At 33.6% G+C, this 14,954-nt stretch overlaps 1 protein-coding gene across 1 annotated transcript in view; it reads left to right on the forward strand.

The window, feature by feature from the left end:
• The window catches only part of LOC150092364 (uncharacterized), a 295,890-nt gene that overhangs the window by 127,246 nt on the left and 153,690 nt on the right, over positions 1-14,954 (forward strand). Inside the window, exon 9 of the mRNA XM_090414851.1 lies at positions 9,751-9,878. Within this exon, the coding sequence (XP_090270977.1) occupies positions 9,751-9,878 (128 nt within the window). The remainder of the gene's footprint in view (positions 1-9,750; positions 9,879-14,954) is intronic.

Genomic DNA, 14,954 nt, shown 5'->3' on the forward strand with positions numbered 1-14,954 from the left:
TAATATGATATTGCCATTGATGCCATCTGTTCACGCCTCTAATCTTTCTCAGGACTCTCATATCTGCGGTCTGTAGTCTTTGCTCAAGTGTTTTGCTTCTAACCCAGCTCTCAGATCCATAAGTTAAAATTGGTTTAAACACTGTCTTGTATACAGCTAATTTAGTGTTTCAACTAATTTCTCTCTTATTCCATATGAATTTATTCAATTGACTTTCTACCATACCAGCTTTGTTGATTCTGTTGTCTATTTCCATATTTAATTTACCATCTTCACTAAAAATTGTGCCTAAGTAGCTGAAATGTTTTACTTGTTCTATAGGTTCTCCATTCACAATACAGTTGATATTTTCAGTGTTTCTGTCTATTTTCATTGCCTTTGTCTTTTTAATGCTAACCTTCATACTATATCTATTATAACAGTTATTCACTTTAGTCAGGGAATCTTGCAGACTTGTAGCAGATTTATTTAGAAGTATAATATCATCTGCATAAAGCAAAGAGCTGAGATGAACATTTGCAATTTTGATATCAGGTTTAATACTACTTTCCTTCATAATGTGATCCATATAGATAATGAATAACAGAGGGGATAATGTACATCTTTGTCTGACACCACATTTAACATTAAAACCATCTTCCTGTATTTCATTCAATTCTAACTACTGACTTACAACTCAAATAAAGACTAAGTATTATAATAAATTTAGTTTAATCCTTTATCCAAGTGTAAGCAAACAAAGTTTGCACCCGAAGTATCTTCAGGACTGAGGCAACTCATGATAAAGGTGGACTAAGCTCTCATCACTTGTCTTATTGTCTCCCATAATGCAAAGCACATCTCCTTGCAGACATGTATAATGCTATGCATTAAGGGACGGGCCACTACCCAGACTGGTTTCGACCTTTAGGTTGAAACTTACCACGAGTTGCCTCAGTCCTGAAGATACTTCAGGTGCAAACTTTGTTTCTTACACTTGGATAAAGGATTAAACTAAATTTATTATAGTCTAACCAAGTGGGGGGAAAAAAACTTCCAAAGACTAAGTATTGCTTGATATATAAGGTCACACTCACACCATATAACTGTAACATTTCGAATAGCTTCTCTCTTGTCATCTTGTCCTATGCCTTTTCCAGATATACAAAACTTTAAAGCAGATCTTTGTTATATTCCCATGATTTCACATCTATATGTCGTAAAGTGAAAATCTGATTCTAACAGACTCTATTTGGCCTGAATCCAGCTTGTTCTTCACCAAGCTTCTCTTCCACAATTCTTGTCAACCGTTTCTCAAGTATACTTGCATATATCTTACCAGGAACACTCACTAGAGAAATACCTCTGTAATTCTAACATTCAGTTTTATTTCCCTTTTTATATATGGGATATATGGGTACTATGAGAACTCTACTCCAATCATCTGGAATTCGTTCCTTTGTCCAGGCTTTCTGAACTATGCAGTGAAGCCACTGTAAGACTTATACCTAAATACTTGAGCATTTCTGTTCGAATATCATCTATTCCAGCTGCCTTTCCACATTTCAGACTTTCAATGGCTTTTTGTACTTCAAGTATGGATATATATTCCTGAGAATTATTTTGCCATCTTTCCATTCCCTTGGAACTCTACCAGAGCTGAAACTTAAAGAGCCTAGTCAAAGGCATTGCCAGTTCCCTTGCACATTCTTGCAAAATCCTAGCTGATATGCCATCTAATCCTACAGCTATATTTACTTTGAGATTCTGCAATATCCTGAGAACCCTTCAATTCTTTCACCTCTGTTGCCACTTTAGTGTCTGTCACCCTTGCAAAGTGGTCGCTCAGCAACTCAACTATTTTATCTGCTTCTGTCTCTTCATGACCATCATCACTCATTAAGGTTAATCTTTCATAGTCATTCTTCCTCTTACTTGCCACATAATGAAAGAACTCTTGGGGATTTTTTTTTACCTGCTCAGCTAGATTCTTCTCATAATCTGATTTTCTCTTCCTTATGCTCTTCACCTTTCTTGCCTGAGCTTTGTACTGTTCATGACTTTGCTGGTCACCTCTTTATATACCCTCCACAGCATTCTCTTCTTCTGCAGCTTGTGCTTAATGATATTAACATGTGACCTCCATGGAGTCAGAGACTCTCGTGTGGGAGGTATACAGTATCACACACAATGCTCATCCAAGCATGCTTTAAACTGATTCAATGTGTCTACATTCACAACACACTCAGGCAATGCATTCCACTCATCTACATGCAAAGAACCTTCTTCTCACACCCTCCTTATACAATTTCCAGTGATGGCCTCCTGTTCTACCCCCCTCCTTTCTATGAAAAATCTCCTCTATGTCAACCTGATAACAACCCGTGACTAGCTTATGTTTCAATCATACCCCCCCCCCCTCCTATTCATGAGGCTCTGTAATTTACATTCTCGCAATCTATCCTCCTCTTATACTCCATATTCCAAAGACCGCTGACCGGCTTTGTGAATCTTCTCTGGACTCTTTCTAATATATCCTCATCACCACCATGAAAACCGGTGACCAAATCTGTGCACAGTAACCCATTTGAAGCCTTGATCAGGCCTCATATGGATTATTGACTCTTCATTGCTTTCCTCAATTTTGCATCATCTGCATATCACTAGTTAAGCCCATCCCAATATCATTAATATACAAATTGAACAAAAATTTCACAAAACTGACCCTGCCGCACACCACTAGTGACCTTCCTCTTTCAGGATTCTGTACCACTCTTATATACAACTTTCTCATACCTATCCATTCAGTAACTTTCTGATATCCGCTCAGTCTCACCTTACCATATATGTTCGCTCAGTCTTAACTTCCCCACCCATATTGCAATATACTCCATTTCCATGCTGATCATCTTTGTACACACATTCACTGCTACTTTCAATATCCATTATCCCTATGCCATTTCTCCCTGTCCTCCCAGGCTCCTTCTGTTTTCCTGTTCCTCTTGTATTTCCATTCTCTCTTCATCTGTCATGCTACAACCATTTCCACTGCCAAGCACTCTTCCTTTTCATTACCACTCTGCTGATCTTTCACTTCATCTCTTACTTCTGATATCTTGCTTGCATCACACACTACACTTCAAGCTAGCAACACACTCTCTCTCTCTCTCTCCAGTGCACTCACTCCAAAGTCATTCAAATGCAACCCATCACACCTGAAAAATTCCATTCTTCCCTCAAACATATGCCATATATCCACAAATTGTACTCCCTTCTCTTCACACAGCTCTGCTAGCATATGGATTATTGACTATGATTCATGATATTCATGATTCATGATATGGATTATTGAATATGATTCATGATTCTGGCTCTCTATCTTAACTCATCATTGTCATACCTCGGCAACACTGACAATCTTTCCTGCTATCCTGTTATCCTTCACTCTTCTCGATAACCTCCTGATATTCACCCTTACTTGCTCCTTATGTCCTCTTAAATCATTTGTCCCCACAGCCACCACTGATTCTTTTGCACATTTCTTTTTCATGTCCAACACCTAAATTATTTTGCTCATTCTCCCTCCTAGATAGCAGATCTTATGGACTCATTAACTAATCATCTATCTATGGAATCTCCATACACTGCTATCCTGGAATCACTCGTCACCTCTTCTATCCTTTTTTTCCTTTCATTCTGTTCTTTTGCACACTTTCATTACTTTCTACTAAATATCTAATATCACTTTACATATTCCTCATTTCATTTTTGATTTTCAATAACTGTTTCATCAAATCTTGCATTTTGACAATTTCACTCTGTCACGCCTATAGTCTCGTTATCTCTCGTTCTGCTGTACCATTAAGACGGTGCAGCAGAATGTATTTCCTTTCACTTGTATTCATATTTCCTTTCACCTGTATTCGTATTTCCTTTCACTCCGTTTTGCTTCTACATTCTTACATTCTTTCACTCCCTCAGTTTCACTAACTTTCATTTCATTTCTGTTTCTTTCATTTATGCCATCTTTTATTTTTTTTCAGTCTGTTTCACATTCATGAATTCATGGTCTAATAATATATCACACTTTCTGTTGCCTCCCTTTCATTCTCTCCACAAACACATCTCTTATATTCTGCCAGGCATAAATATTACATTCACAACATAGAATCATTTTTGAAAAGTCTATGTCATTAATGCCACTTGATTTTCATGACGCCTGCATGGCATCAATTGCAAGTATGGGAGTACCACCATTGTGTTTTGTTTAAAGAAGGCAATTTGAATTAATAAATCACACAGACATGCCAAAAATCAGGCTGATACATTTTATCAAAAATAAATAGTACAACACCAAAATTAAAGCAGTACCACCAATTATTACTCAAAATAGCACTTATCTTTTCCAGAGGCCTTTTTGAGATTACACATTTTATGGCACAATCATATTTATTATTATTATTATTATTAGGAAGCAAAATCTGGACAATAAAACAAAAAGACAAACAAAGATTAATAACAACAGAAATGAAGTTTATGAAAAAAACGGCAAAGTATACTCTATTTAATCACAAAAGAAACGAAGAAATTATGAAAGAATTAAACCAAGAATCAGTAATAGAAAAAATTAAAAAATATAAACATAAATGGATGGAGCACGTTCAAAGAATGAAAACAGAAAGATTACCAAAACAAGCCTTAAAGTACAAGCCATTAGGAAAAAGAAAACCAGGACGTCCTCTCAGGATTCAGGCCAGAACGGGCCACGCTAGGCCTGAATCCTTGATATGCATGATGAAGATTATTATTATTATTATTACAATTATTATGTGACACCTCCAGGGAGTCCAAAGACTCATCGAGGGAGGGCACCTACCGTACAACTCTGTCTCCACCTCAATTCACTAACTTCAACAAATTGCAACTACCATCATCATCTACTAGCACCATTTACTGTCCACTGCCGCCACTATTATTTTCACAGAACAATCGCAAACATCCATGCCCATGGAGGGATTCGAACCCATAGCCTTTTGGCTGGAGAGTGGATACGCTAACCACTTGGCCAACTAGGCCAGCATTTATAATATGATTGTGCTATTTCTAAGCATATTCTCAGATCTATTAGATTAACTTTGGTTTATCTTTTTTATACTGCTGATATAATGTTTTGGCTAATTTCTCTCTTATTTCATTTAAATGTATTCATCTTGTTCCTCAAAAAAAAAAAAAACTTTCTTTATTCTGTTATCTATTTCCATATTTAATTTGCTATCTTCACTAAAAATTCATTCTAAACAGTAAATGTTTTAATGGTTCTGCCATTTCTTCACTGAAAAAATGCTGCTGATGTTTTCTGTGTTCCTGCCTGTTTTCATAGTTTTAGTCTTCTTACTGCTGAGTTTCATACTAAATTTGTTAAGCCAGTTATTCAGTTCAGTTAGTTCTGAATTCAAGACTTGGGTTTCGTTAGGAATAAGTTGATATTTAAGTTGCAGCACATGAGTTTGGATGTTAGGTTGGTCAACTGGATTCAGGATTGACTGTCTGATAGGTATCAAAGAGTTGTGTATGGTGGGGCAGTTTCAAGGAGGCAGAGGGTTACAAGTGGGGTCCCACAGGGCTTAGTACTTGGGCCTATATTGTTTAACCTTTATATCAATGACATTGTCAGTGGATTGCAGGGAATATTCAGTTGTTTACAGATGATGTGAAGCTGGGAAGCAGTTATAAGTAACAGTGCAGATGTGGTAATCCTGCAAGAGGATTTGAATAAGCTAGACAGATGGGCAAATGAATGGGGATGTCGGTTTAATGCAGCAAAATATAAGGTCTTGAGGTTTAGGGCACATTGATGGGATGTAGCATACGCTATTGGAGGAGCTATACTGGAGGAAGTAGGGGAGACAAGAGATTTGGGGTTGATGATTGATGGAAACCTGAAATTCAGGGGACATATTGCAAAGGTGGTGAAAATAACACAGAGGATTGCTGCAATAATGAGAAGGACCTGCTGAGATAAAAGAGTTATCATTCTGTTGTATGAGACCCTGATCAGACCACACTTAGACTATTGTTCTCAGATTTGGTCCCCAGGATTTGAAGGGGATAAATTAACTGTGGGAAGGGTACGAAGGCAGATAACGAAGACAGTTTCAGGACTATACAATGTTAGTTATGAGGATCGGCTGAGGGAATGTGGACTGCAGATTTTGTGGATAGAAGGAGAGGTGATATGATTGAGACTCTTAAACTGTTGAGAGGTGATTACAGAGTTGACACTGGGGAGTTCTTTCGCTTGGTTGAACAGCAGGAAGGAGTGATGACAAGGGCCATTCCTGGAAGTTACGAAAGGAAACTGTGAGCAAGAGGGTGAGGAGTGGTTTCTTTGCATGGAGAGTGGTTGAACCGTGGAATGCATTGCCTGATAGAGTGGTGAGAGTGAGAATGGTCAATGAGTTTAAGGAATGGTATGATAGACTTTGTGTTTCCTAGGAGGGATCTCGCATGATGAGTCTTGATAGACTTGTGTTTCCTAGAAAGGACCTCCCACGACGAGTCTTTTGACTCCTTGGAGGTCTAAACAATAATAATAATATTATAATAATGTAATCTGCAATAAAGTAAGCAGATGAGTTTGATATCTATAATTTTGATCAGATTCATTGCTACTTTACTGCATAATGTGATCTTTATAGAATGATGAATAATAGTAGAGATAATGTACATCCCTTTTCTTACATCTTATTTTACATTGGAATCAATCCTGTATGTCCTTCATTTTTAATAACAGCAAAATTATAACTTAAGCGGTAATTTAATGGGCTATATATACAGTATCAAATACCTTCATGGGTGTACAGGATATTATGACAATACTACATAAAAAGTTCACATTCTTACTAACTTCCAGTTGACAATTTCCTCTGAATTAGTCTATCTGTCAGGACTCCAGTATTATCAGATATTATATTTAGTCTTCTAAGGCACTTCTGATTGCATCAATTCACCTAGAACTTGGTCGTCTTCTGGGTCTTTTTCTGACATCATGACACGAAATACTTGTTTTCCTTTCCTGTTTTGTTTAAATGACTGTGTCACCTAATGGGCATTTCTCACACATTCCTGAATGGTAACCATGTCAATTTCCCTCTTAATGTCTTCATTTTTTATATGATTTTGCAGCTAATGAATTATCTGACTAATTTCTCTCTTATTCCATATAAATGTATTCAGTGACTCCCCACCATATTAGCTTTATTTATTATCTTATTTCCATATTTATCCTGCCTAATCAACCAATCTAATACAACCTAATCCAACCACACATAATCCTTATAACCAAAGAAGCAAATTATTTAATAAAACAGTTAGTAAAGTATACAACAATAAAGAAGATACTGAAGATGCTGATTATTATGTGATAATATCATTAATATAATACTCTTATGTAACATGAAAAAATAATGTAATAAATTATTCTTATAATCAAAAAATTATTATACAAAAAATTCTGAATAATCTTCATTGTTAACGTTAAAAGAACATGTGTTGTAAATGCATATACAGGCAAAAAAATACTATTAAAAATTTTAGTTGAAATCAATGTAGAAAATGCAACACTTAGAGCGGAATTCTGTAAAATTTTAAGTTGCGATGTCACCCAAGATGTCTATTGTATGTGTAAATATTTTACCAATCAATAAATTACTATTAAAAAAAATAAATAAACGATGATGAATAACAATGGAGATAATGTGTCCCCTTGTCTGATTTAACGTCAAATCACCTTTCTGTACTTCCTTCATTTAATTCAAATATAGACTGTACGTTGCTTGATATAATGTCCTATTCACACCATATAATTGTAGCATTTTGAATAGCTTTTTTCTTGGCAACTTGTCAGCACATTCATTTTGCAAATCCACACAATTTAAATATAGATCCTTGTTATATTTCTGTGCTTTTTTTAACTATTTGTCTTAAAGTGAAACCTGATCCTGACAAACTGTATTTACTGTGGAATGAATGTTTGTGAAGTCCTTTAGAATGGAAATGAATTTCATCAGATGATGTGAAACGACTCCTTGAATACCTGGAGACCCTAGGTAGCTTCAAAAAGTCCCATGCTTGGTCTCTGGAGGAGGGACCTGGATTATTTAACCCTTAACCTGTCTGTTAGTACTAAATATACAATAGATTTACAACCTTTGGTTAATGTGATGCACATAGTCAGTCTAATAATTGATAAAGATTACAAAAAAAAAAAAAAAAAGCAGAAGAATATTGCCTGTTTACATCCTAGCAAATACAGAGTCACTTGTTTTTTAAGGATTTGAGCTAAACAGCAGCCCCCTCATTATCAAATGTGGATACATAATGATACTGACCGTCACAAATCTGGGCGCTACTTCTATGTCACTGCAGTGAAACTATCCAGCACTTATAGCCGAACTCAACTATGCTGAACTTTAGAAATCATCCTCTTTACTCCAACCCCGGTCTGCCTCTCCTTCTGAAGATGCTCCACGATGACAATGAAATATTGGAAGAGTTGTTATTGCTAAAGTTTTTGTATGACTCGTTTGGCTTCTTTTACACCTAATTTATCCTCCTACATTTTTCTAATTTTTAAAGGGCACATTACTGCTTTTAATAGTAAAATTATTTCTATACAAGGTTTTTTTTTTCAGATGCTTTTTCATAAAATCTGTAAGCGTTATTGATTTTGTTTTTTCATATGCAAGCTATTCTGAGACTCTGGCTGAGTTAATTTTATTCAAATTTAATATTTTGAATTCTTCCAAAAAATTATTGAGCCATTGCAAGTTTGTTTCAATCAAACAGTTTACAGGTACAAAGGGACAAAACATCTTAAAATTATATATTGCAGTTGTCTATGTTTGGGCTTTATGGAATTCAATAAAATTTCACAAATTATAATTATACAGTCATTAGAATTTGTGATTTCTAATGACTGTGTAAATAGTTTACATGACTGTACACGACAGTATCAATGTAGTTCAAATTTGGTTTCAGTGAGATCATTTGCGAAGAGAAGGGGAGGAATTAGCAAAATTATTCAAATTAGCAAATTTACTATTTAAGACTAAAACTTATCAGATCAATGTCAGTTTGGTTTCAGTTGGATCATTTGTAGTAAAATAATTAAACAAAACAGAATTATGTGTCTAGGGTACATAAGTCAAAAGTAGATTGAGGTTTCATAAAACTTTGCCAAAACTTTTGACACACATTGGATTTTTATAGAAGTGCCACTGCTTTATAGAACTCTTTGAATAATAAATTTCTCACAGACAACATTCATGTTTCTCATGAGAACAACATGATTCTTCTCATGAGAGAACAACAGCCTTATTTTAGTGAAAATATTAAAATAGTAACTGCACAACACTGACAATCATATTTATAATAAAAAAAACATTCATATATATATATATATATATATATATATATATATTAGGATAACCAAGTAATTTTATAAACTTGGTTATTTTTACTCGGTTAAAATTACTTGGTTATCCTAATATACAATATCCCCAAGTTAAAAAGTTTATTACATATATATATATATAGATAGATATATACATTGTATGTATTTTATATATGAATACTTTTTATTATCTGACTATTCATTTGAATGTCAGATAATTGAAAAACGCTGCATGTATGTTTAACTTATAAATCTAGTTATTTTGAAAATAAAATGATCTTTTGTGGATTTTAATTTTTTTTGTTCAAAACTTGCAGATGAATACAGAGGTGCCATTATGTGCCGCAAAAATTTTGCTGAACAAGTAGCTTTATGTATTAAGAACAACTTACATAATATAGATAAAGAACAGTATCAAGTTTTAGATTCAACAACTGAAACAAATGTGAGTTTACTTTTTTTTTTAATTAACTGATGTAAAAAATATAACTTCAATTTGTTTCTGGTGAAAGTTACAATTAGCAATCTCTTCATAGTTAGCTATCACTATAGCTAATGTCATTGTAGCAAACTCACTCACTATAACCAATGCCCTGATGAACATCTCATAGGCACAATGCTATACTGAAGTGAATTCACTAGCAAATGATCCATCATAACAAACTATTCCTGTTGTCACAACTTTGCTATACTGAAAGCTGATTGTGTTTATGTTATTGCTGTTCTATCTTGATATTTTTTTTACACTACATATCACTTATCACAAAAGCTACTGTGTTAAAAAAATGGAATAGCTTGTAAACAAGTTTTTAATCTGAAAGTCACTTGAGTGAAAATTTGTAGTTATCCTTTTTTTCTAGTGAATTGCAGAAAGTAATGGACCAACTTTATAACATACATTATCATCATCATTCGTATCAAGGATTTAGGCCTAGCATGGCCTGTTCCGGCCTTAGAAGTCATCGTTTAAGAGGACGTCCTGGTTTTCTTTTTCCTAATGGCTTGTACTTTAAGGCTCGTTTTGGTAATCTTTCTATTTTCATTCTTTGAACGTGTTCCATCCATTTATGTTTATATTTTTTAATTTTTTCTATTCTGTTATGAAATTATTATATTCTTTCATAATTTCTTCGTTTCTTTTGTGATCAAATAGAGTATACGTTGCAGTTTTTCTCATAAACTTCATTTCTGCTGTTATTAATCTTTGTTTGTCTTTTTGTTTTATTGTCCAGATTTCGCTTCATACATTAAGACTGGTAGGGCTAATGTATTGTATACTTTTAATCTGGTTTGTTTTTGAATTAGGTTTGGTTTAAATATAGTATTATTTAAATCAAATCAAAAATTGCAAAATTTAAATATTTTGCAATTATTCGCAAAATAAATTGCAATAGTTAAATGAATTCACCTGTTCTAAGATCTTGTTATCTATTACTATTTTAGTTCTTGCTGGATCTTGTCCTTTAAAGGCCATAGTTTTTGATTTTTCTGTTGATATTACCATACCATGCATAACTCCCTTTTTAATTGCTATTTGATCTGTTTCTATATTTTTGTAATTCACTATTACATGTGTTTCTGAATAGTAATTCTTGATACAATTTAATAGGTATTTGTTGAACCCTCTGTTTTCTAGAATTTTAATGAGTTTGCTTCTGTTTATTGAGTCAAAAGCTTGTTTGAAGTTGATAAAACAGCAGTAGAGTTTTTTTATTTTTGTCTCTCATGAGATCTACTAATCTGTTTAATGTGAAAATTGCATCTATTGTGCTTCCTATTTCTAAATCTCATTTGCTCTTCTTCCATCTGTTTTGAAGAATACTGATGAATATTGTTGTGGCCCTATTTATGATTATTAAACTTTCCTTTTCTCCTTTCAAATGAATCTCTATATTTTCTTTAATCAAAACTTAACTTTGCACGAGATATTACAAAATTCAAATATTTAAGCTTTTCCTCACCTTAGTGTCCCTAATATTTATATTATACTGCGCCTTTCAGGACATTTAGTTTAAAATATATAATTCGAAAACAAGGAGCAAAATGCAAAAATATGTCTGAGCATGAAACTATTAAGCAGTCGTGACCTTTTATCTCGTAACTTAACACATTAATTTCCTGCGTGATTAGGTTCATACGTTTTCCAAGTAGTGCATTAGGCAGCAATTTCAGACAACTGTATTATTAGTGAACAAAAGTTTATTAAAAATCTCAAACATGGTACAATTCAATTTCTATTATATAAAACACAATTCAATACTAAGAATAAAAATTACAAAATTACACAAGCAAAATACAAGTATTAGGGCAAAATCCTATATGGGAATTTGCGATCATGCCGTCATAAGAGACTTTATACATATAAATATAGACATATAATCTTGGAACAAATTAACACTTTACTTAACCTTATACTAGACAGAATACTCTATATTGCTATAATACAATGGACATTAATGTTTATTTTCAGTTTACCTTATCTAACTTACAAAACAATATAGGTTAAACTATCCTTTCACTATACCCATACATACATTTGACCTTTAAGACACTCTCATATGAGATACCATGCGCATACATAAATCTCTAGCACATGAATGCTTATCAAATAATATAAACTAGTTTACTCCCATTCTACTCTGATTTGTACTAAAGTCCTAGTATATCTTCGACTGCCCAGTAATTAACAATGATTGCAACTATATGCGATTTCAATTGATACAAGATTTTACAGTACCTTTCTAGGATGAACCCCGGTTTTCACGATCTATACCTTTCATGCTTGAATAAAGGACAAACGCAGGATCTTCTATTCTATCACTATGGAACTCATCACGTGGGCATGGACTTCTGTATGGATTTTCTTTCCCTCGATACAAGTAATGGATGATGAGATACATAGACAATTGCTTCCTTCTTGTAACTATACGGCATTCCTCGTCTCTTGCAATAGGAATACGGGATTGAATTCCCACACACTTTGTCTCCTTGTTGCGTTGGACGGAGATAACTCCTACACCATCACTCAGGAAAACCCGTGTTACCTATACGAAAATTTCGTGAAGAAACTCTGAGAAAAAAAGAAGCCTTGTTTGGGGGTTTCCTAACCCTTTTATCTGCATGGCCCCTATCGGCACCTTCTTCAATTTCGTTTCTCTCCCGCCCACTGGAGTCGATCTCATTCACCAATTAAAGTCATGTTTTTTCTGGCCAAAACATGCTATGGTCCCTTGCACGCGGCTCTCACGTGATGACGTCTCATTTTGGGAATTGACCTTGAGTGATCATTTGTTTTAAGCTAGCCTCTATATTAAATTAATCCCCTCTTTAGAATTTACTTCAATATTTTAATCTCCTCTTTTCGAGTATTAAACTAGCCTTTCACATACAAATTCTTATCTCTAATCTTCTTTGTCTTACTTAACCTATATTTTCCATATCCCTTTTTTTTGTAATAAGAATCCCTTTTTTATTATTTAGTTAATCAAACAGTTTCTGCTATAATTAATTTTCTTGGATGCAATCATATTTTCTGTCTTTAAATATCTTGTATTAGCTACTTACATAGGATTTTATATTTTTATTTTCTTATTGCACCATGATAACCGAAATTTTTACATTCTTGGTTATCAGAGTGTAACAATATTTTATAGCAATGGCTTAGAAGGGTGATAGGTCTATAGTTTAGTGCAGGCATTGACATCTCCTTTTTTGTGGATGGGTATTATCTGGCCTGTTTTCCATTCTGCTGATAAATGTTCTTTCTTTAGTATTTTGTTGAGCAGTTCTCTTAGGTAATTTATAATGCTTTCTACCCCTTTTTTATAAGTTCTTTTTGAATGTTGTCCATGCCTGGTGCTTTATTATTTTTCATTTCTTTGATTGCTATATGTATTTCTTCATTTAGTGTGTCTTTTGCATCAGAAGTTTCTTCTGGGTTGAAGGTATCTTAATCTATGTTTTCTTCAGCTGCAAATGTTTCTTTAAAATGATTAGTCCATATTTCTTTTATTGTTTCACAGCTACTTGTTGTGGTTCCATCTTTTTGCAATATTGAAACTGGGTTAGGTGAGTATGTTCTAGTTATTTCTTTAACTATTTCATAAATGATCTTGGAGTCATGTTTTTTGTATGCTTCGTCACATATTCCCACTTTTTTTTCTAAATATGTGATTTTTGCTAATCTGCATTTTTTGTCTATTTCTTTTTTCAAATTTTTTGTATAATATTCTATTTTCTTCATTATCTTCTTTTGAGAGGTTAGTTTTGGGAAGTTAGTTGTTGTTTCATTAATAATTTCTTTATCTTTTTTCCAAGACTCTGAGACTGTATCTAAAGTAAGATTATTTAATTTTTCTTTTAATGTTCTCTGATAGTTAGATCTTGTCAAGTTATCATTGAGTTTTGAGATGTCTGTCTTTTGTTTTTGGTGGTTTATTTTCTTTCTTTTGAAACAGATTTTTAGTTTATCTGATAGTAGTTTATGGTCTGTATCCATGTCAATCTTTTTTAATGTTTCGACATTTTGGAAGGAATGTTTCCATTTCTTATTAACAATTATAGTCTATACAGTTTTTGATTTCATTGTTTGGTGATGTCCAGGTGTATTTGTGTTGTGGCCTGTTGTAGAATAAGGTACCTGTGATTAACAGTTGATTTATTTTGCAAAAATTAATCAAGTCCTCTCCTCTCTCATTCATCTCTCCATGACCAAATTTTCTCATTACTTCTGCTTTATCTTCAGAGTACTGACCGATCTTTGCATTAAAATCTCCCATAATAATCAGGATATCTCTTGTACTTGTTCACCTGATTTCTTCTTGCAGTTGTTCAAGAAATTGGCTATATTCCTCCTTGTCATGTGATTAGTCTGGGGCATAAACTTGTATTATTTATATATATATTCCTTTTTCTTTTGCTTTGAATCTTACTGAGATGATTCTAGAGGAAATCAGTCTTACATCAACTATTGAGTTTAGGAGCTATTTTTTAATTATTAGTGCTATACCTTCTCTGTGATGGTTATCTTTCCTTCCTGAGTAAAATATGCTTGTTTTTTTTTTATGTTGCTTGTGTTTTTTTATTTGGGTCTTAGCTGACCAGATGATAGAACATAATAAAATTTCTTGCTGGCTGGGTATCTCTGTTGTTTTTGTTAGGGAACTAGGACAAACCCTGAAAAGTCAGCTACTGTAAGCTATAAACTCAGCATCAGAAGAACTGAAGATAGGTTAGCACCATCAATATAAAATATATGGAAAGAAGTCAAATGACAGAATAACTAGAGAATAGCTCAACAACATAAGCAACATTAATGAGACATAAACGTCTAAAACAGATGAGATGGTGCTAAATAATAAATATATAATATTTGGGGAACAGTGATCAGGAAGGAGTAGCTATAACATTGAACAACAACATTGAACATAAATTTCTTAATTTATAAGCATTTTTAAGCAGATGATGTGGGCACATTTCAGAATGGAGAATTGGACAATGAAACTTATTTGTGCCTATGGTC

Source organism: Typopeltis vanoorti, chromosome 26 (assembly GCF_054136105.1).
Source record: "Typopeltis vanoorti isolate ZY-2024b chromosome 26, IOZ_Tvanoo_1.0, whole genome shotgun sequence".
Taxonomy (NCBI): Eukaryota; Metazoa; Arthropoda; class Arachnida; order Uropygi; family Thelyphonidae; genus Typopeltis; species Typopeltis vanoorti.